At 40.3% G+C, this 20,710-nt stretch overlaps 1 protein-coding gene across 6 annotated transcripts in view; it reads left to right on the top strand.

Annotated features, from left to right (window-relative positions):
* Nucleotides 1–20,710, top strand: part of Sh3kbp1 (SH3 domain containing kinase binding protein 1) — a 358,871-nt gene that overhangs the window by 164,569 nt on the left and 173,592 nt on the right. For all 6 annotated transcript variants that reach the window (XM_029473429.2, XM_029473430.2, XM_029473431.2 and 3 more), the window contains exon 4: nt 8,084–8,187. In XM_029473429.2, coding sequence (XP_029329289.1) covers nt 8,084–8,187 — 104 coding nt within the window. The remainder of the gene's footprint in view (nt 1–8,083; nt 8,188–20,710) is intronic.

Below are 20,710 nucleotides of genomic sequence, written 5' to 3'. Positions count from 1 at the left end.
AAGAGGGCTTTGCAAAGCAAGATCTAGGTAGACCCTTTTATTCTGGAGTCCGCTTGCCTTCTAAAGTGCCCTTCTCTTACTCTGGGACATACCACATTCAAACAGTCTGATAAGAGGCAGTATTTCTAGTAGAGGTCATGGTGCAGAGTCCACAGCTTTTCCTTTTCATCTGGAATTCACTTGATGTACAAAGTGCCATGTTTAGTTTATATTGCTTTTCGACCCTGCAATAAGAAGTCTGCCTTCTTATAAAGAAGCTCTCAGTTTAAGGGCAGCTTCTTCAAGAAGCCTATATGATGCTCATTAACTTGGGAAGTTATTGGAAACTCCCCTTCCCAGATTAACAGTTAGTTTCTGATAATGCTTCATGCCAGATAATTTTTTTTAATCCTCTTGTTCCCAGAAGTACATCTTCAGAGCTCAGAAGTACTTAGTACAACTGTACCAAATGCCTGTGAAATAAAACCAATATGGCAGCATTCACCTGGGTTAGGATAATACAGTCAGGTATTTAGTCATATGACTTCCTTGTTGGAGAAGATGCCCAACATGGCACCACAGTAACATAGTAATAATGGAAAAAAATGCATTTGGCTTGATGGTCTTTGAACAATACATCTGTCTAGATGTCTGTCCACATTGGCTGCATGTTAGAGTCACCCAGGGAGCTTCCAAAAATTCAGATGCCCAGACTACATTTTAGGCAATTGGTATCTGAATTTCAAGACATGGGGCCCCAACACTGATATTTTTCTCTTTTTTCCCCTCAAAAATTTGTTCATACAAACTTCAAATTACAGAAAATCTGACAACATTGATATACTCACCTAGATAATTCGGTTGTCACCCCCTTTTGCTTTTTCTTAAATAAATTCAGAGTAAGTTACAAACATCAGGTTACTGTCCCTAAATACCTTAGAGTACATTTGTGAAAAATCAAAGGCATTGTGCTGTATAACTGTAATAGAATTAACATGCCCAGAAAAAGTAACATTAATGTAAAATAATTATTTAGAATTAGCCCAGACTCAGTTTTCCCTAATACTCCCCATAATGCTAAGCTTTAAAAGCATCAAGAATCAAATTATGGACCATGCATATATCATAAGTCTTTTAAAAGTTTACATATAATGTTTATGTATATTTATGGGATACCCAGGTTTTGGGTTTTTAGTCTTTGTTCTCTTTTCTTTTAAAATGGATTCCCCTTCCCCACATAATATATTCTGATAATGGTTTCCCCTCTACTTCTCCCAGTTCCTCCCCACTTCTCTTCCCATCTGGATCCTTACCCTTTCTGTCTCTCATGAGAAAACAAACAGGCATCTAAGAGATAATAATAATATAAAACAAAAACAAATAAGTTGGAATAGGCCACACCAAGCAAGAAAAAGAGCCAAAGAAAAAGCACAACAAAAATTGCATATTACATCACATACATACACCTGTGTTCTCTCTTTCTCTCTCTCTCTCTCTCTCTCTCTCTCTCTCTCTCTCTCTCTCTCTCTTTCTTCTTTCATGTGCGTGCTCTCTCTCTCTCTCTCTCTCTCACACACACACACACACACACACACACACAGAGAGAGAGAGAGAGAGAGAGAGAGAGAGAGAGAGAGAGAGAGAGAGAGAGAGAGTTGCACATACAAGAATCCCATTTGTGGGAAATCAGATTTGTTTTGTGTTTTGTGTTTTGAGAGTATAGTAGTTTCTTACCCTTCAGAAATACTTTGTGACACAGACTTTAATAAGAGGAAAAAAATCAGGACAGTTTTTGTAGACTAGTTCCTTGGAAACTTTGGTCTCCTGATGGCTAGATTGAAGCCAGTATTTGTGCACAGTATTCTGTAGTTGCAGCTGGTCAGGAGTCATGTCAGCTTGCTCCTTGATTGGTGAAGCAATCAAGAGGAGCTGCGTTTTTGTAATTAAAGGTAACTTGAGGGAGATATCTAGAGGTTCTGTAAATATCCCAGTCCTCAGAAAGATTCACCCAGTGCTTTCAGGAGACATTGATTCTTGCCAGAATCAAGTTGCTCTGATGTCTACAAAATGGAGATCATGTGTGCTTACATTGCTTTATGTTATTAGTCAATATTCTTTTGTTACAGAAAGAGTTTTACTTCTTACTCCTTAACTCTCTAGTCTTATCTACCTGCCTATCTAGCTTGCCACCTGTTGGAACATGTCAGACAAGTTGTAATACACTCCTCAGTACACGATCTCCTGTTCCCTTGGGAGACACGGGAAGGCCTGTAGAGCTGGTGCTGTGGTCTTTCATAAAATTCGATGCATCTGGTATTTTCTTTTTGCCAGTGCTGAATGAAAACATTTTCTGTGGAGATCTCGTTCCTCAAAGACTGCCATTTAGGAAGGCATCAGTAGTTTCCTGAAAGGTCCCAAAGAGATGGCAGTGTGTAGTCAAGACTGAGAAGCAATGGCTTCACATCGTCCAAGGACTGATTGTCAGTTCCTGTGAGGTGTTTTTCTATTGTCTATAACTTGTGGTACTAAGTCATTACCTCGGGGTTAGATTTTTGTGAGCATTATCATATGGAGAAACAGCAAGTTTCTGACCCTACCACAGAAGCTATGTTCAGTAGGTGTGCCCTGTACTTTAAGATCCTGGTACATATGGTTCCAAGAACAATCTAGGAAAAATGCCTGAGGTAACCCTGGAAATGGGAAATTTTTCTCTTTGACTCTTCTTCGACGGTACTTTCTCTTTTATGATTTGGTTACTAAGTAACTCTCGGTCTCTCTGTCTCTGTCTCTATCTCTCTGGTATTACAGGAATGTGTTAATGTATTACCACACCAAGGCTGTCTGCATACTAAGCAAGCACACTAATAAGCGAACTACATCCTTAGGACCCACATATCAAATAATTTAAGCCTATATAATTTACTGCTGTTGGGAAAGATGTGAACTCTCAAAAAGTAGATTTTGTGAGTGTCAGATATTGTCAATTGACCCAAAGACTTTCTGTTCAGGATGTTATTTGTTATATTTCTGTGGCCAGTAAATAGATTTGGTCTAGTGAAAGTTTCACATGCCACAAGACTGTAGGATAAAGGATCTAAGACATCAGTGTGTGCCTTATTCTGGGACTGGAGTCATGGTGTGGTTTCTAATTTCAGCAACTTCAGTCTTAGAGAAGGGGAATATACTATAATGTCTCCCCATATAACTGGTGCATTTCTTTTATGTGGGGGTCCTGTAGGGCCCAGTTCCTAGTAGCTGCTGGAAAGTTTTGTGATTTGAGTTTTTTTACTTTCTGGTTTTAACTCTTAACCATGTACTATACTAGCTCATCCAGATTATTATTGTTGTTGTTATTAATTATTATTATTATTATTATTTATTATTGGGGTTATGTGGTGTGTGTATGTGTGTGCACGTGCATGTAGTTTTGTAGAGTCAGTTTCCCCTTCTACCTTTATGTGGATTCTGAGGATCGAAATACTTTTACCCACTGGACCGTTTCTCTGACCCCTATACACGATTCTTTTTGAAACCTCAACATAGAGCTGAGATTTATTTTAAGAACAGCCAGCTGGATGGTCAGCAGCATCTTTAGAATTATGTCGCCAGGTTTGAAAACAAAGCCTTCTACTTATAAGCTATAAAACCTCTGGTGAAATAATTGATTGCCATGTCTTCCTCAAATTCATTGTTTATAAAAAGAAAGCCTATAATCTACCTAGAGATCAATGTAGAAACAAAATGGCATGATACAGGTAATGTATCTAATAGTCTTAAGCATTGAGTGTAAGTGCTCAATATATGTTAGCTGGTATTATTTTATTAACCACGTTTGTTAGGAATGTGGCTGTTAGTTCCAGCGAGAAACTTGAGGTTGTGCCTGCTTTGCTATGTGTCTGGGTCCACGTTCTTGCATATGGGCACATATTCATGCATGTGTATTTTAGGGCCAACATGCTATCAGGATATTAAGTAGAGAAGTAGCAAATATGCATTGGGATATTTTTCCTTATTTGTACTTTTGGGTAAGCAATGTGTGCATCATGTCCTTTCCTTTTTCCAATGATGCATGAGAAGTTAAAGTGACCTTGCCTTGGAAACACAGAAGTGACCTAAACAGTGGCAGTGCTGTTGCCATGAAGAAGGAAAAACACAGATGCTCCACTCTCTAGTTTGTCTAACATAGATGTATATTGTTGGTCGTGTTTATTATGTGTGTCACAAGTTGGACTGAGCAAGAAGATGGTGGCTGAAAATAAGAGTCCAAATCCCAGGTGTGGGCAAACCATTCTTGGTTCTAATCTTTAGGGGAAAAAACCCCAAAAGGAAGTGATGTCATTGTAATGCCCTTTCAAGGAAGCCCATGATTCACTAGTAAATGTCAGTGAAATAGTAGGGCAAGAAAAAGTGGTAAGAGACACCCTGAAACTTCTTATGTTATCCTAGGTGAATGCAGTCTGTGTTCCTCCTCATACCCAAACTGGGTTTTAAAGCCAGCACTCAAGTTTAGGTCAATGGTGTGCAGAGCTGAGGTCCAGAGAAACAGAAGGCCGACAGTTTGGGAACTTTTTAGTGAAAGTCAGAGTGAAGAGCTGGTGTAGTATCACAGTGTTACAGGAAGCAGTGAATACAGACTGCAAAGAATTTGGGACTAGTGAATTGATTTGCCTCATCTGGGACTGGAGAGAGACCTCTGACCACAAGGCAAGGAAAATACTGCCTCTTACTAGCTTAGCGATTCTGAGTAAATCACTGGTCTTTTCCTCCTTTGCAAAATGATTGCTCATCCCAACCCTTTTATTTATAACTCCTGTGGTTGAGATACAGTAATATGGGGACATGGGCATCAGGAGGTGGGGTGGCCCGTGCCTCTAATCCTAGCACTTGGAAGGCAAAGCTAGGAAGGTCTTAGATTTGAGGCTAGTCTGGACTACTTCTGGAGACCCCGGCTCAAAGAAATGAAGACATTTCTCAAAGGAAGAGATGGGCCACCTTTAGCACCAGCTGCCTCTGAATCTTTCTTTTTGTCCTCTAGGGCTTTTCTTGGTATGTTGACAGTGTACATTATAAGATTTTATGGCACCAGTTAAGTAACCTCCGAACCATTTAAGAAATATTGGCTAGCTGTCAGAGAGAAATTAGCGAATGCATCATTCCTTTGGTACCATGTAAGATTTTATGGTCTCTAATGCATAGATTTAGATGAGTATGTTCCAGGTTCTGAATCTGTTGGAATAATCTTTTCCCTAAGGATATATCATCTTGGCCTTTGCCATTTGTACAGTGTTAAGCTAGGTGCTATGTTTTAAATTTTCAAAAACATTTATTTGTGTGTGTGTGTGTGTGTGTGTGTGTGTGTGTATACACTCACTGGGATGCATGCAGGTATTTGAGAAGGCCAGAAGATGTTGGGTCTTACACTGTGATTTTCATTTAATAATCTATGTCTTCTGACAGTTATATGCAGGGCAATTCTGTTCAAAAAATGTTGTATTTTGAAACTTGTTCATTAACTAATGAGTTTCCATAAGGCTTTTCATAGATTCTTGGTTTTGATTAAACCACTCAGCCCTGCTGCTCTCTCCCGTTCCTCCTCCCCATGCCCAATTAACCCTTTAACCCTCAGTATTTCTTATTTCCCTGTTTTCTCTTATTTCTCATGTATTTTACTATCCTTCCACTCATTTTTAAAGTTCAGTCTTGAGTACCTATGATACCATCTTCATTTGGGTCAGCTCCCCCTCATCCCCTGATTTCCCTACTCCTCCTCCCTCCTTGCTTAAGCCTTTCTGTCTGCAGTATTCCATTTGACTACTTCATTTAACATATCATCGACTCCCCCCACACCCTTTACCAATTATATGTAACGTTTATGGCTTTGGTTAGAACCTTCTGGGCCTTTTGGTGCTATTTCACTTTGGTCTGGATTTGGTGGCTTCTGTGATTGTATCACTTTTCAGACATTTGTTATTTCATTTCGTGCTTAGAATTGTATTGTTAGAGTGAATTTCATAATAGGTAATAGGTAATTACATAATAGGTAATGGGCACCTGATTCTATGGCTCAGTGCATAGAGGCACCTGCCACTAAGCTCGGCACCTAGGATCTACATGGTGAGAGAACTGACTTTCCCAGGTTGTTTTTTTACCTCCATGTGCATACTGTGGTGCATGTATAGTTCTCCAACCCCCTGAAATTAAATAAAATGTATAAAAACAAACCCTAGAAAATTAAAACTTACAAATTCCTAAAACTTTATCCCAAGGGATGTATATGGGGAAGTGGGGGAAGGAGGGCAAAAAATCCCTGTCACCCAGATTTTCTTTGCTAGGACGAGAACTATGTGCAATTTAGTGTCTAGTACCTGAATTGTCTTCTGCATTGTTGGGAGCTATAGAGCAATAGTGGTTGTTTTTCATTTTTCTTTTTGAAATAGGATCTTCCTGAATAGCCTACCCTGGCCTGAAACTTGGGATCTCCTGCCTCAGCCCTCTGATCAATGGAACTACAGATGTGTCCCATCATAGCCAGCTTTTGACAGGATGCATTGCACTGGCATACCAGTCCTTTAGCCTTGTCCTTTGGAGAGGCAATATGCTTAGGTCCTCTGGCCCATGCAGAGCCAGGTCCTCCTTCCAAGGTTACACAATTCAGTCACATTGCTAACCTAGGATGTTGCTGTGAGCTCTGAGTTTGTTCTTATCAAGATTCAGTAGCTTGTGACTTTGTGCAAAAAGGTAGAGATCATTAGTTTAGTGGCTGAAGATGTGATTAGACGAGATATTGATCCTGAACTTCTGCCCTCTTCTTTGTGTTCCACCCTGTTCTTCCGTAGGGAGGTGGTACAGACATAGAAAAATGAAAGCGAAAACGGGGCCACTGGCTTTTGAAAAATATTGATCAGGAAGCCCATAGATGTAGTTTCAACACCTTCCTCTTTGTGTGATGTCATTCAGGGGTGAGGGGATAGGGCTAATGTGCTCTGTAATCATCCCGACAGGGACTTCCTTTTACAGGGAAAAGCTTAGAAAAGAATAAGAGTCTCCAGAGGCAACACCCAGAAATAATGCTGGCCTTTCTAAATGCACTTCTTTGAAGTCGTTGATCCTGTTGCTTTTCTAGGCCATGTAGTGGCGTGAAGAAATGGTGTGAGGTGTTCAGTTGTAAGCAACAAACCTCTGAGCAATGCCCATCTCGGTTCGTAGTCCTCATACACCAACCCCTGGCTTCCACCACTACTATTGCACGTCATCCCACATGCATGATTTTTGCTCCCACAGTGCACATAGGCAGTATGGATGTCCTTTAGATGGTAGTGTCTATATTTGTACCAGCTCCAAGTCAGAGGCCCCCCCTGGTGGGACCCACTGTATTGATGGCATGGTATAACAGTCAGTGTCCTCTAAGTGAAGTATGGCTCTGACTTTTAACCTTGACTTGCCTGGGTTGCTTCTGCGGAAGCAGCCAGGCATCTTGCAAATACATCCCCTGGGACACAAATGGCTATGTTGAACCCTGTGGGACTTTTGAAATTGTACCAAGAATAGCAGAAATCCAATTGGCTTTGGGTTATCAGGCTTGAGGTCCACTGTGTTGAAAGGGTGATGATTAGTAAGAGAAAGGCCAGGCCACTTTCTCATTTGCCTTGCACACTTCGGGGTGTGTGTGTGTGTGGGGGGAAGTGCTCTTTGCCTTGCTAGCATCAAAAGTAGACCATCCTCCTTTCTTTAGCACATCACATCAGCTTTCATTACAAACCAAGAGCAGCAAATAGAAAGTACCATCTATGGAAGTGCGTTTAAGGCAACACTGTGCTCCAGTGCTCCAGGGTTGGGGGGTTCTGCCTTCCGTGCCAATGGGTCAGTTTCTCATGTCCATGGGTTTCTGACCCAGCAGCTTTTCAAAACACCAAGAAGCATTGCTCCGCTTTCTAATGCCTCTCTAAGAGACCAGGGCTGCTGTGCCTCTAGCTATGCCCCGGGAAGCATATTTGAGATAACTCAGCTTACTTTGCCTGCATGCCTAGGAAGTCTCTCTTTAAAACCTTAGTATGTGGGATGTGGGAGAAGAACTGTATCTAAATATTTTGCTTTTCCCATTCAGGAGAGCGACGGAGACGCCGATGCCAGGTGGCATTCAGCTACCTGCCCCAGAATGACGATGAGCTGGAGCTGAAAGTCGGGGACATCATAGAGGTTGTAGGAGAGGTAAGCAAGTAGCTCAGCTGACACCGTTGCCTCATGTAGCTATCAGATCCACCTGTGTGCCCAGGCATGAAGGGCCCTGGCTCCCTGTGCACAGGCCCATTGGCCTTAGCCATGGAGAGTCAAACCCAGAGACTCTAAAAATCATCTAATTGAGTCTCCTAGGGAAAGTGGATCCTTCAGAGGAATTTGTTTAGGCCAGGTGGAGGTGGGGGCCAGATGTGTGGCCATCTGAAGCCATTGTCTTTGTGCTATAACACACAGAGTACCTTTGAAATTTCAGTGCTGTGTCATCACCTTCCCTGTCGACTTTTGGAGTCTGAGTGATCACAATAGCAGAGACCCATCTCTGGAGTAGGCACTCAGTTTTCATTGTGGAGAATACTGAGTTGAGAGAGAATAAAAGTGGCATGTGGCATTTATTGGAAGACTAAGTATGGTGACAAGTCTGATAAGGGTTTTTCTTTGTTGTGTTCTTGCATGGCTTGGATGCTAGAACCCTGACTAGGGATAGCAAGGGGATGAAGAAATGGCGAACACAGAGACTCACAATATAACGTTGGATTGAATAGCCTGGACTCTATGGAGAAGCTGCAGCTGCTTCCCACCCCCTGAAGAAAACAAAGCAAAGCAAAACAAAGCAAAGCAAAACTCAGTGCATTTATTCTACACAGTTGAGCAGGGAAGTGGGGTTATTGCACATAGCTGAACAAGGAGGCAGGGTCATTACATTGCAGATAAAGAAGGAACCAGGGTTATTACATACAGATAAAGAAGAAGGCAGGGTTATTTTATACAGCTGAGCAAGAAGACAGGTTAAGCAAATCTCAATAGATATAGTGTCTGGAGAGGATCAGTCTTTAGGCCATAGCATGGGCAAGGGGGAAGAAAACTACAGTGGTCATTTCTGTACCCACTGTCAGCATTTGGACTCTGACCAGAGGAAGATATTGTCATTTCTATGAGTCTCAGCTGGGGAAGGTTTTGCCACTCCCATGGCCTGAGCTATGGGGTTTTTGATAGGCCCATGCTCATGCCAACAGCACACATTCCCTCAGAACCTCCCTGCAGTCCCTTTGTTGTTGTTCTGCTGTGGAACCCAAGACCTCACTCCAAGCTCTACGAGGAAGGTCTTCACACGTTAGGGCACTTAATCATCCTGATCACTTTATGGTGTGGATGAGCAAAAACCCTCAAGAGGTAGCAGAGGCAGGGCTAAGGGGCAAAGCCTACTCTATTGACTAGTGACAGTCTCAGTTTCCCATACCACTTTCCCCTGAATGTTTGCTCCTATCTACCCCTTACTATCTAGCCTTACTGGTATAATGTTCCTAGAGACACTGAGCTGCTTGCACTCTGCTCCCTCATGCTTTGGGGATCTTGTGCCTTGGACTGTTAGAACTTCATCATTCATTCTGGTTCAACATTTGCCTCTTTATATAGAAAGAAGTAAAGAGTGCCACTTGCATGTATTTTCTGGATATCAGTTGACATTACAGGTGCTCATGATTTATAGAAAACAGGGTGGATGTTGGGGGGGGGGGTCTGGAAGTGAGCTATCTATCGTCGGCAGGTCTGCCAGCAGAAGTCAGGTTCCTAGATTCTCACCGAATCCTAACCTGCCCTCAACTCCCCACTAAAAGATCTATAATATGAGAAGGTTGTGCCAGGAGAACTGTGAAAGAACAAAGCTTGAATAAAGATTGGGGTGATGAGTAAGTTGATGAGGGCTTAGATACTTGAGTAACTTGGATGCCAAACCCTATAGTGACTGGCACAGCAATTAAACTGAGACCTTTGGGGTTAGCTTTTCTAGAGGACAGATGATTGGCATCTCTGCTAGTCAGTTGGTAGTATAGCCCGATAAGAATCATTTGTAGTGCTTTCAGGTTTCTAACTTGTATAACAAAGGCGTGTGTCCCTAGAGAAGTCACTAATGGGGCTCCCAGCATGGCACTGGGAGAACATGCTTTAACCTCCTTTGTATGTTTCTAAGTTTTGGATAATTTGTGCTAATATATTATTCAGCTTTTAAAAGTGTCTGCTGTCAAGTAGGACACTTATTGAAACTTAGATGAATAAGAAATGAATGGACAGCTGAGCAGAACGTCTATTCACTGATGGACAGATTTCTTTTTTTTTTTTTTTTTTTTTTTGGGGAGGAAAGGGTTTATTCAGCTTACATTTCCATACTGCTGTTCATCACCAAGGAAGTCAGGACTGGAACTCAAGCAGGTCAGAAAACAGGAGTTGATGCAGAGGCCATGGATAGATGTTCTTTACTGGCTTGCTTTTTCCTGGCTTGCTCAGCCTGCTCTCTTATAGAACCCAAGACTACCAGCCTAGAGATGGCACCACCCACAAGGGGCCTTTCCCCCTTGATCACTAATTTAGAAAATGCCTTACAGTTAGTTGGATGGACAGATTTCTTAAGATCAGACCTATGGAAGAAATTCTATGATAAAAAAGTAGACATGAGTAATAAAAATGTTAAAATCAGTGTATATCGAGGTAATTAAACAAAGAAAGAGAACAACACACAGGGAAACTGTATTGTTATAAAATGTTATAAATGTAATATATAAAAAGTATATTAAGGTGCCAGGCAAGGTGATACATGCTTTTAATCCCAGTACTCTACAGGTAGAGGCAGGCAGATTTCTATGAGTTCCAGGCCAGCCTGGTCTATGTAGCAAGTTCCAGGCCAGCCAGAACAAGATAGTAAGACCTATCTCAAAAATCAAAAATGAACAAAAATATTATGAAGCTGTTAGACCAATACCAAATGACACAGGAATTTTCCATAATCACAAATCCCATAAGGAAAAATAGTCCTTTTAAAAATTTTTTTTATTGTTCTGAGCCAAGGATTCTCTTGGTAGCTCAACGAATCCTTTGTGCTTAGATTCCTGCTGCCTGAACCTGCCTTAGAGTGTTGGATTACAGGTATGTATTAGCATGTCTTGCCATGGAGAAAAATTTTAACTATGTGAAAATATCCCACCCTACTATTTATTAAAGTGTAAATTAAGATAGTAATTAGTAGATTTCAGCTCACTTAAAGAATATTTACTGGTTGGATTGTCGTCAGTGCCTAGTATAAGTGGTGAATTTGTATACCTATATATTTATATGAAGGTATGTCAATAATTATAAAATATCTCATCCCTAAGAATTTATCTGCTGAAAATGGTTAACAAAAATGTATATAGGGACTGTGTTAATTGTAGCAGTGTTTGTAATAATGAAAAATAAACAAGGAAAAGAATTAAGTTGTATTATCTACCTAGAAGACATGAAGCCATTAAAATGGTTCACACAGAGCCCTTTAAATATGTGTTTATTATGATGTTTTGCACTATAAATACTGGCTATATTTCTCTAAACAGAGAGTTTTTTAAAATGCACAGACTCTGCTTTTTTGTGTTTTTATATTTGAGGTACCTGAAATAGTGCTTGAATCCTAATATGTACCTTCAAAAATGCTTGCTAAATAAGTACGTGAATAAGTGGAACTATAAAACAGGGTTTTGCTTTTGTTTTGCAAAATAAATGAACAGGTCAGAGCACAAAATTGCCGACACCAGGATGTAATCATGTGAAATAGATCTATATTCATGTGATCCAGGATTGAAAGGGAACAAGAATTGAAAATGGCCTTGTCATAGACAATGGTTTTCCTTTACTGTCATAACAATACTTTAAGAACACAAATCAAAAGCTGGAGAGATGGCTCCTGTTAAGAGCACTGACTGCTCTTCCAGAGGTCCTGAGTTCAAATCCCAGCAACCACATGGTCGCTCACAACCATCTGTAACAAGATTTTGGGCCACTCTTCTGGAGTGTCTGAAGACAACAGTAATTTAAAAAAAGAAAAAAAAGAAAGAAAGAAAACAAATCAAGAACAAGACACATGACCAATACATTTCTTTTTTTCTTTTCTTTTCTTTTTTTTTTTTTTTTTACAGTTGAAGAGATGACTCAATAAGCTGAATTTTCTTTTTCTATTTGAGAGCACTGAGTTCAGTATCAATATACTGTTCTTTGATCTTTAAAATCATTTTCAAGTTTTGAGTTTAGTCGATTCTAGTAATATTTTATTTAGCATTATAGTTGATCAAGATATAGGATGCAAATCAAAGGAACAAGTCAGAATTTTTAAAGAAATACAACACAAATCAAGCAACTCCAGTTTCTCTCTTGTATGGTACCATTTCTTAAATTATTAGAGATTTTCAAAAAGCAAGGGGAAATGGCCTGTTGTGAGCACATCCCTAGTGCTGTAGTTAACAATTATTACTACTTTAAGTTTGGAGAGATTAACTGTCACAATCTATATAGCAGGCTTCCTCCTAAATGTCATTCATAAGGAACTTCTAATTGATAAGAGCAATCTCCTATCTGTTTTCATTTACCAGGTAATACTTTTTGTGTGTGTGTGTGTATCACACTTTATTTTTTTTTAATGTGGATATTAGCCCAGAAACTTAGAATACCCAAGATATAAGTTACAATTTGCAAAACACATGAAACTCAAGTAGAACAAAGACCAAAGTGTGGACATTTCTTAAGAAATGCTGAACACTTTTGCCTGTCAGCTGTGAGGAAAGGAACCACTGCAAGGGAACAGTTGCTGCACTTGTGATGGGACACAAGCCACTGACCCCACCCTGCAGTACTTTTCTGCTCATTTGCAGTTGGATTCTAGATTGCATGTGCTGATCCCTTCATCAGGAAAGGGGGGGGGGTAGCATAGAGTCTGAAGGCTAGCTTTTAATACATTTTTTTCAAAATCATATCAAAACTTCTCTTTTTTAGTTGATTTGAGATCTCATAGATTTTTTTTTTACCATTATCAGTATATAATGTTCTACCCTTTTCTCTAATAATGAACATTATATATAGGCTTATAGGCATACCTTCTATGATTCTACTATACTAGACTGAAATGAAAAGTGTCCCAAGTAAACAAAACCCTTTAAGTCATAGATACAGATGAAGGTAAGGAAACAATAAAAGCCTTGTGATACTGTTGAATCAACCAATCTGTTAATGAATGTATAACATCTTAGGGCTGGAGAGATGGCTCAGCAGTTAAGAGCACTGGTTGCTCTTCCAGAGGACCTGGGTTCAATTGCCAGCACCCACATGATGTCCTACAACCATCCATAACTGCTGTCCCAGAGGATCCAGTTCCCTCTTCTGGCCTCCAAGGATGCTAAGCATGCACAGCTATATGTGAAGACTAAACACATCCATACACATAGATAAATAAAAGTAATATTTAAAAGTATAAAATATTGTGCATGTACATATTATAATTATATCTTGATTGATTGATTGACAGTGTTGAGTTATATAATGACAATTCACACCTTTTTTTTGTTGTTGTTTTGGTCCTTGACAGACAGCTCTGAGGATCTTGACCATGTGGGCTGGTTTTTAGAAAACAATTGAGTCACAGAATGATATATGTGTATCTTAATATCTAATATTAACTTAAAATATCACAACCTATGTTTATGTTCAACACAATGTTATAATACAGAGTCAGGCCTATATTTAATATTTATTGTATGTATGTATGCATGTATGTATGTATATATGTATGTATGTATATGAGTGTGGCCAATGTCTTTTCTGTAAGTATGGGTTGCTGGTTTGAGCTCCTTGTTTTGTGCATCCACGGTGTATTGTCTATGACCTGCACTGATTTCTTTAAAGTGCGTCAGTAGCAATGAAAATGAAGCAATGGAAGTATATTGTCCTTCTGACGTTCTATAACTCCCCAACTTCAGGTTTTTTGCCCCCTAACTTGGCAGCTGTTTTTCTTTTAACCTTCAATTTGTTAACTTTATTCTTTCTTCGCACTAACTTTGTCTTCACACACCAAGGTTTTTGCACTATCTAACCCAGCAATACCCCTGGCAGGTCTAAAAGGTTTAGAAGGAAATAACTTTGGGCCCCTGTAGGAGAAATAACAGGTACTTGCTTGCCAGAAATTAACTACCAGCCTGCAGCCCTCAGCCTTGGTGATGGAAGAGAGCAAGGGATAGTCCTGGAGTGGACAAAGTGGAGGCTGTGCTAAGGAGCCTCCCATCCCCCTTCTGCCTCCTGGCTGGGGCATCCTCAGTTTGGCTGTATAGAAAAGCCATCATGGCAAATTTAAAGGAACCAAGCTGTCAACTTGGAAAGAGAGTGGCAAGCTCTAAATTCCTAGATTGATTGACGTTCCTCCTTCCCCCCACAGATTGTAATTTTTAAATAAGTCATGAATATACACGTGGGTCATTTTGGTTCAGAGTGCAGCAGACAGAAATGCTAGTGGGGTTCTCAATGCAGATGAACAAGCAAGCTGTGGGGACAAGGTTACAGGGGCAAAACCTGGCTTCCTCTGGAATTTTCCCTTTTTCTTTTTGAGGACTGCTTCTGTTTTAGTTTGGTTTTGTGTTTGTTTGTTTTCCCTGTGTTATCTGGAGTCTAAGGAAGGAGTTGTTGGTTTTTTTGGTTTTTGTTTTGTTTTTGGTTTTTTTTTTTTTTGGCTTTTTTTTGTTTGTTTGTTTTGTTTTCCCCAGTATCGACTGAGGCTGGTCTCAACAAATCTCTCAAAGTGGTAACTTGAGTAATGTTCTGAAATTTTTTTGTTTCATGTCTTTTTTGTGATTAATTTTAGAGGCATTTCTCAGTGGTTCCCAGTCAGACTGGCTGGTGACTGAGGGAATGCAGATTCTGAGTTAAAGCCTGACCTGGCTTTGTGGTTTGCAAAGCTGAGAACTTGCATGTTCAAAAACTGCCTGCATGCTTCTTCATATGCCCATAGAAGGAGATTGGATCCACTCATCTGCGGTTAAGCAGGCTCTTGAAATGCTTTAAAGCTTTCACTCCGGCAGACAAACCTCTGTGTGGGTGGATGGGCGCATCCTCCGCCTTTCACTCTTGCTCAAGAGAAGCCAAGTTCAGTGATCTTTCTCAGCACATACACTAAAAATTGCTGGCATCCGTTTAGAAGCTGATCAGCTAACGGGTGATCCAAGCATGCATTCATTTTCCCCCATTAAGACTGCATTACTTTAGAAGCAAGGTTTTTCTCTTGTTTTGTATTTTAAAAGACATGTTAATAAAAATAAAATCTTAGTATTGGAATTTGATCATCTAGCTAGTTCAGGCTGTTCTACAATTGTCCTCTGTTTAATATAGTGGTGAACACATCTGTTTTCTTAGTGTATGTACAGGTATTGAAGCATTCATACTATGGTGAGGGATGCCATGTTTAGAAGGGAAGGTAAACTAGGTGTCATGATTCATGTCTAGAGCCCCAGCACTTGGTTGATAAAGGTAGAAGGATCAGTTGTTCAAGGTCATTCTTAGCTACGACAGTAAGTTTGAGGCAATCCTAGCCTGTGTGAGACTCTAGGTCAAATAACAAAAAGTGTAGAAAAGAAAACAGTTATATTTGAAGCGTCATCATGTGGAGCAGGCTACAACTGTCTAAAAGAAAGTATTTGTGCTAGATTTGAATAACTATGAAATTTCTTAAATATTTAAATGCTTATATCATGAGCGAAACTACTTATAGATACACAGAGATTCATTGAACAGAATGTACACACTGAAACAGGCTCAGTTTGGTCATGGAGATTCCTACAAGACTATAAGAGAGTGAAAGATGATGGAATCAACAAAGGAACAAGGAAGTGAAAGCTAGAGCTCCTTGTGGAGGGTGAAGAAGATGCCACCCAAGAACAGAGAAAAGCTACAGGATGCCTATGCTTGAACTTTCAAGGAGACATATCATTGAAAGCTTTCTTCCCTGGGCTTTTGCTAAGGCACAGGCATCACCACAGATAAGATGTGCACCCTCTTGGTTTATCAGAAAGCTTATCTTACTCGTTCAGTTTCCTTTTTGTTCATAGTTCCAAGTTAGAATGATGGTAAGACCTTATCAGAGTTCTTTAGGAATTGGGGAATCTGCAGAATAGTTGTGACTGCTGGGAAGGGGGAGACCATGGTGCTCTGCTGAAGGCTGCCTCCAGAAGCCCTATAACAGTGCGTCTCCACCCTCCTAATGCTGCGGCTCTTTATTATAGTTCCTTGTGCTATGGTGACCCCCTGCCATAAAATTATTTTATTGCTACTTCATAATTTAAATTTTTGCTACTGTTATGAATTGTAATATAAATATCTGATATGCAGGCTATCTGATATGTGACTCCTGTGAAACCAAATCCTTCTTCCCTGCCTCACCTTTATTTTTCAACAATGCCAGGAACTTGCTGAATGGTCCAGGCTAGCCTTGAATTTCAGATCCTCTTGTCTCCACTCCCTGATTGCTGGTGTTCCAAGTGTGTGGAACCAAATCTGGGTTCAGAACCCTTTCTATTCCATTGAAAATCATGGATATTGCTCTGTCTTGCATAAGCCTTACATAGAGATTGTATTTTAAAAACCCTTTTTCCTTATCAATCATACTATGGGTTTCTCTTTTGAACTCCCCTTCTTATTAAATAGGCTTTCTCCAAAGGAAAGGGGGGAAGGAATGAGAACGAACATGCCGGCATGTATGAACTCTTTGAGCCTACCTAGAAGGCAGTGAATTACATAGGAATTAGGGGAAATTATCGACAAGGAATCTGGTACTTAGATAATGCTTATTTCTACAGAGACAATTACTTAAAACAGCTACAATGGACAATAATGTTCAGAAAGTGGCCCCTTTAAATATTTCTTCATTAATTCCACTGATAGAAAAATGTCTTCGCTAGAAACAAAGTTTATTTTTAAACACTGTTCATGGAATTAAACTATGGCATTGTGTACTTATGTGAAGTTGTAGAACAACCAAAACCAATCAAAAGTGCTTGACATAGGAATTTTCTCAAGTAATAAAAATATCCTGTTTGTTTATAGAGATGTAGCTTTCAAAACTGACCTGAGATTTGTAAATTATATCTCAATTTTAAAGAAACTTGATAAATAGTCTTGATAGTTTTTCTCATGTTGTGCCATTTTGCAAAATACTTTCAACTTCCTTCCATATGTAGGAAACATCCTAGTGTTGAAATGTCCATGTAATTACTTCTGAGAAGTATGTGTTTGTGCATGTGTGCATGCCTGTGGATATGTGTGTGGAGGCCAGAGCAGTGTGTCAGATGTCATGTTCTTTTACTCTGTAGCTTACTGCCTTGGGACAGTCTCTTTCAAAACTAGAAGCTTACAGTGTGTTGGCTAGGCTAGCTAGCTAGCTAGCTAGCTAGGGAGTTCTTGGGACCTTGTTGTCTCCTCCCTAAAATGGTGAGCTTATAGTTGTGTGGAACTGTACCTGACTTTTTACTTGGGTAGTAGAGATTCTAGCATATGTCCTCATGATTGTAAAGCAAGCACTCATACCCACTGAGTCATCTCCCTAGCCCCTACTGGGATGGAAACGGACTTTTTTGGCTTCTGGGTATCTCTACTTCCTGCCCTGCTCCATCTAAATGTACTCTCCTAGTGTGCTCCTGAAGGAGATTTGACTAACACAGAAGTCATTGATTGAAAGCAGTGATTGCAACCCTAAGTGGATTTTTTTCCTATGTGGCTGCTTCTACTCTTAGGTAGGCTTTAGATTTGGCAAACCTTTATTCCCTTCCTTGTACAATTGAGAGATAAGGAACAAAAAATCAAGGACATTACATAGGACATCTTCCCTGCGTAACAAATGTAGGAGATGTCTGCACAGCTGAGAGGGTGAGTGTTGAAATCACTCTGTTAGATTCCTCAGCTTCCAATAGGGCGAAAATAGAGATCTTACTTCCTTGAGCACTGAACCCATATAAGGCTATTTCTTGTAAAGGGATCAAAATTCTCCTGGAATGGAAACTATACTCAGCCGTTCTCAAACAGCACTAGTAAACTGCTTTGCTCCTATCTATGAGCCATTGATTGGTAGGGTTTGCTTAGGGGGCACAGTTATGGGGCCTCAAGTTAGCCACATTGGCCACAGGGAGGGAGCCCTAGGGTTTGTCCTCAGCCTAGATCTAGGAACTACAGAAAAATGATGATCAATTGGGATTGGGTGGGCATAGGAAGAAGGTGGACATCTCCCTTTACTTTCTTACTGCGAGGAGAAGGTGTGAACCTTTGGCACCACCTATAGTCTATACTCTATTGCAAGGGCACACATTTCCTTTTCTGTGTTCAAAAATAGAAGCTTCAATACAGGCCATCTTAATTTCTAAGCAGAAGTTGTGCACGCTGTGCAGGTTCTCCTCTTTTGTTCTAGAAATTTCTCCAAGATGAGTATGTACGTGCTCACACATGTGAATGTATGCTTATGCGCATATGTGTGCTTGGGTTTGAATGTGATTGCCAGAGGTATCCTCCTTCATCCTTTCTGCCTTATTTAATGAGACAGTGAGCCTAGGGTTCATCAGTTCAACTAATGAGGCTGATCAGAAAACTCCAAAGATCCAAAGATCAGAAATCCCTGATTTCTCAGTCTGGGATTATTAATGTGCATTGCCATGTTTGGGTTTTGTTTTACATGGGTACTGGGTCCAATACAAGTCCTATGTTTGCATGGCCATCATTTTACCTATGGGACCATTTCTTAAACTCTGGGATGAGGTCTTCATGGGTTCTGATCACAAATGAATCTATCCTCGGGTCATAAGGCAGTATAGGATAACTATTTAGTAAATATTGACGTCACCAGAATGGCCACACAGGCTTGGTGTTGCAGGACCTGACTAAGAACAATGGTAACATAATCAGGATTTCTTGTTCCCTTTTGCTCCTCATAGGAAGGAACCCCGCCCTCCCCCACTCCACTTTTTTATGAGTCAATTAGGACTCGATAGGTTGTCATAGAGGATTTCTTTCCATGATTTGCCTGTCATGAATGTGTTGGCACTGCGCTTAATAGGGGGAATCATCATTCTGGGCTTCAGTGCCTTTGTCTTTATGTAGGAAATTAAACTAGATGATCTCAGAAGACAGCTAGTGTGAATATAAGGATACTATTTTCTCCTCTCTCCAGGCTCAGTCTTGAGACTAAAGCAGCAGACTGTAGAAAGAAATTGTATTACATAGCTCTTAGTGGTTACGGTACCAGGCTTTCCCCCAAGAGGGCTCAGGTCACAAGGAAACACCCCTTGCATCCATGGAAGCTGCAATTGGAAGAGTATCCCCCAGGTGACGAGCAATGGTTTTATTGTCAACCCTTCCATTTGCTGTGTAGCTAATGATAGACCTCTGTAGTTTTCCCATAGACTCCCAGGCTGTGGAATGACAGCGATACTGGCATCTGGGGGTGTGGCAGGGTGAAGATGCCTTTGTTTTCCCAGTAGGCAGCTGCTGATCCTACACATCAGGAGTGTTTTCCTGGAATCTCACACTAGAGCTGCTTATTGGGAACATGAATATTTCAGACATCATCAGACTGAATATATGGAGTTGGTTCAGCCTCCCTCCGCTGCCAGGCATTGTGCCACAGATCACTCAGTTGTGGATCCTGACCTTGGCTGTGGATCCCTTGCCCTGTGATTCCTGAGAGGAAGGAGGTTATTTTACTGGTCTTTCTTTATTCAGGGCAAGCATAAGGACCCCATGCTACGTATCCTGTGACTGTTGATATGCAGACTCGCAGTGAATTCTTCCAATGATCTTAATCCTATTAAAACCCTCTTGAAGGAATAATATACATCAATTGAGGTAGCATAGAAACATGCAAATGCTAGTCAGTGGAAAGGATGTTAAATGCAGTGAGCTGATACTGAGTAGTCATCATGACAGCCATACCTAGATGCTATTGTGCGCATTCTTCCCCTAAGATTTTGTGGCCATGCAAATGTAATGAATCACTACTCCACAAATTTGTACCCTATGAGTTCTCTCCCAACCGTTGTAAAGGTATTGCTCTGGTTGTCTCCATTCTCTGGCATTCATCAGGCCCTCTCCCCTTCCTGGAGTACTCTGAAGATAATTCCCCTAATCTTAGCTACTGTTTCTAATTTCTTAATGGCCTATCTTAATTTTGACTTACCTCTTCTCAAATCTGTCTTTTACCATTCCAGATCTAAGTGAGCTCAACTTGATGTAACAAGTCTGATTTGTGCTGACTCGTTTTTTTATCCTGCATTGCTAAGCCTTAGTCTTTACTCACACCTTATCTTGATACATTGTCACTTTCTTTATATATATATGACAAGTCCCAGTTTTCTAGCAAAGAACCATAGCGTATATACCTTTAACAGAGACAACGATCATGCTTAAGTATGGTATGTGAGATGAATTACCAGTTCAGTTACATAGATATGGAAGCGGGAATTTAATTTGGCAGGAGAAAATGAATAAGTTCACATAACAGCTAAGTTTCAGGGTAGAATTTGAATTGGGCTTGAGTTTTAGTTTTCTTTTTTATTTGTTTGAATTATTGAAGTTCTTGGACTGTACTTGTTGGCTTGGACTGGTGTAGTATATACATATAGGAAATCTTTAAAGGTTCTAGCTCTTTTTTTTTTTCTATCGTTCCATGTGTTTTTAATGT

Source organism: Mus caroli, unplaced genomic scaffold (assembly GCF_978045245.1).
Source record: "Mus caroli unplaced genomic scaffold, Mus_caroli_1 scaffold_5, whole genome shotgun sequence".
NCBI lineage: Eukaryota > Metazoa > Chordata > Mammalia > Rodentia > Muridae > Mus > Mus caroli.
Note: the sequence above shows the minus strand (reverse complement) of the source record. Positions and strands in the feature narration are given on the sequence as shown.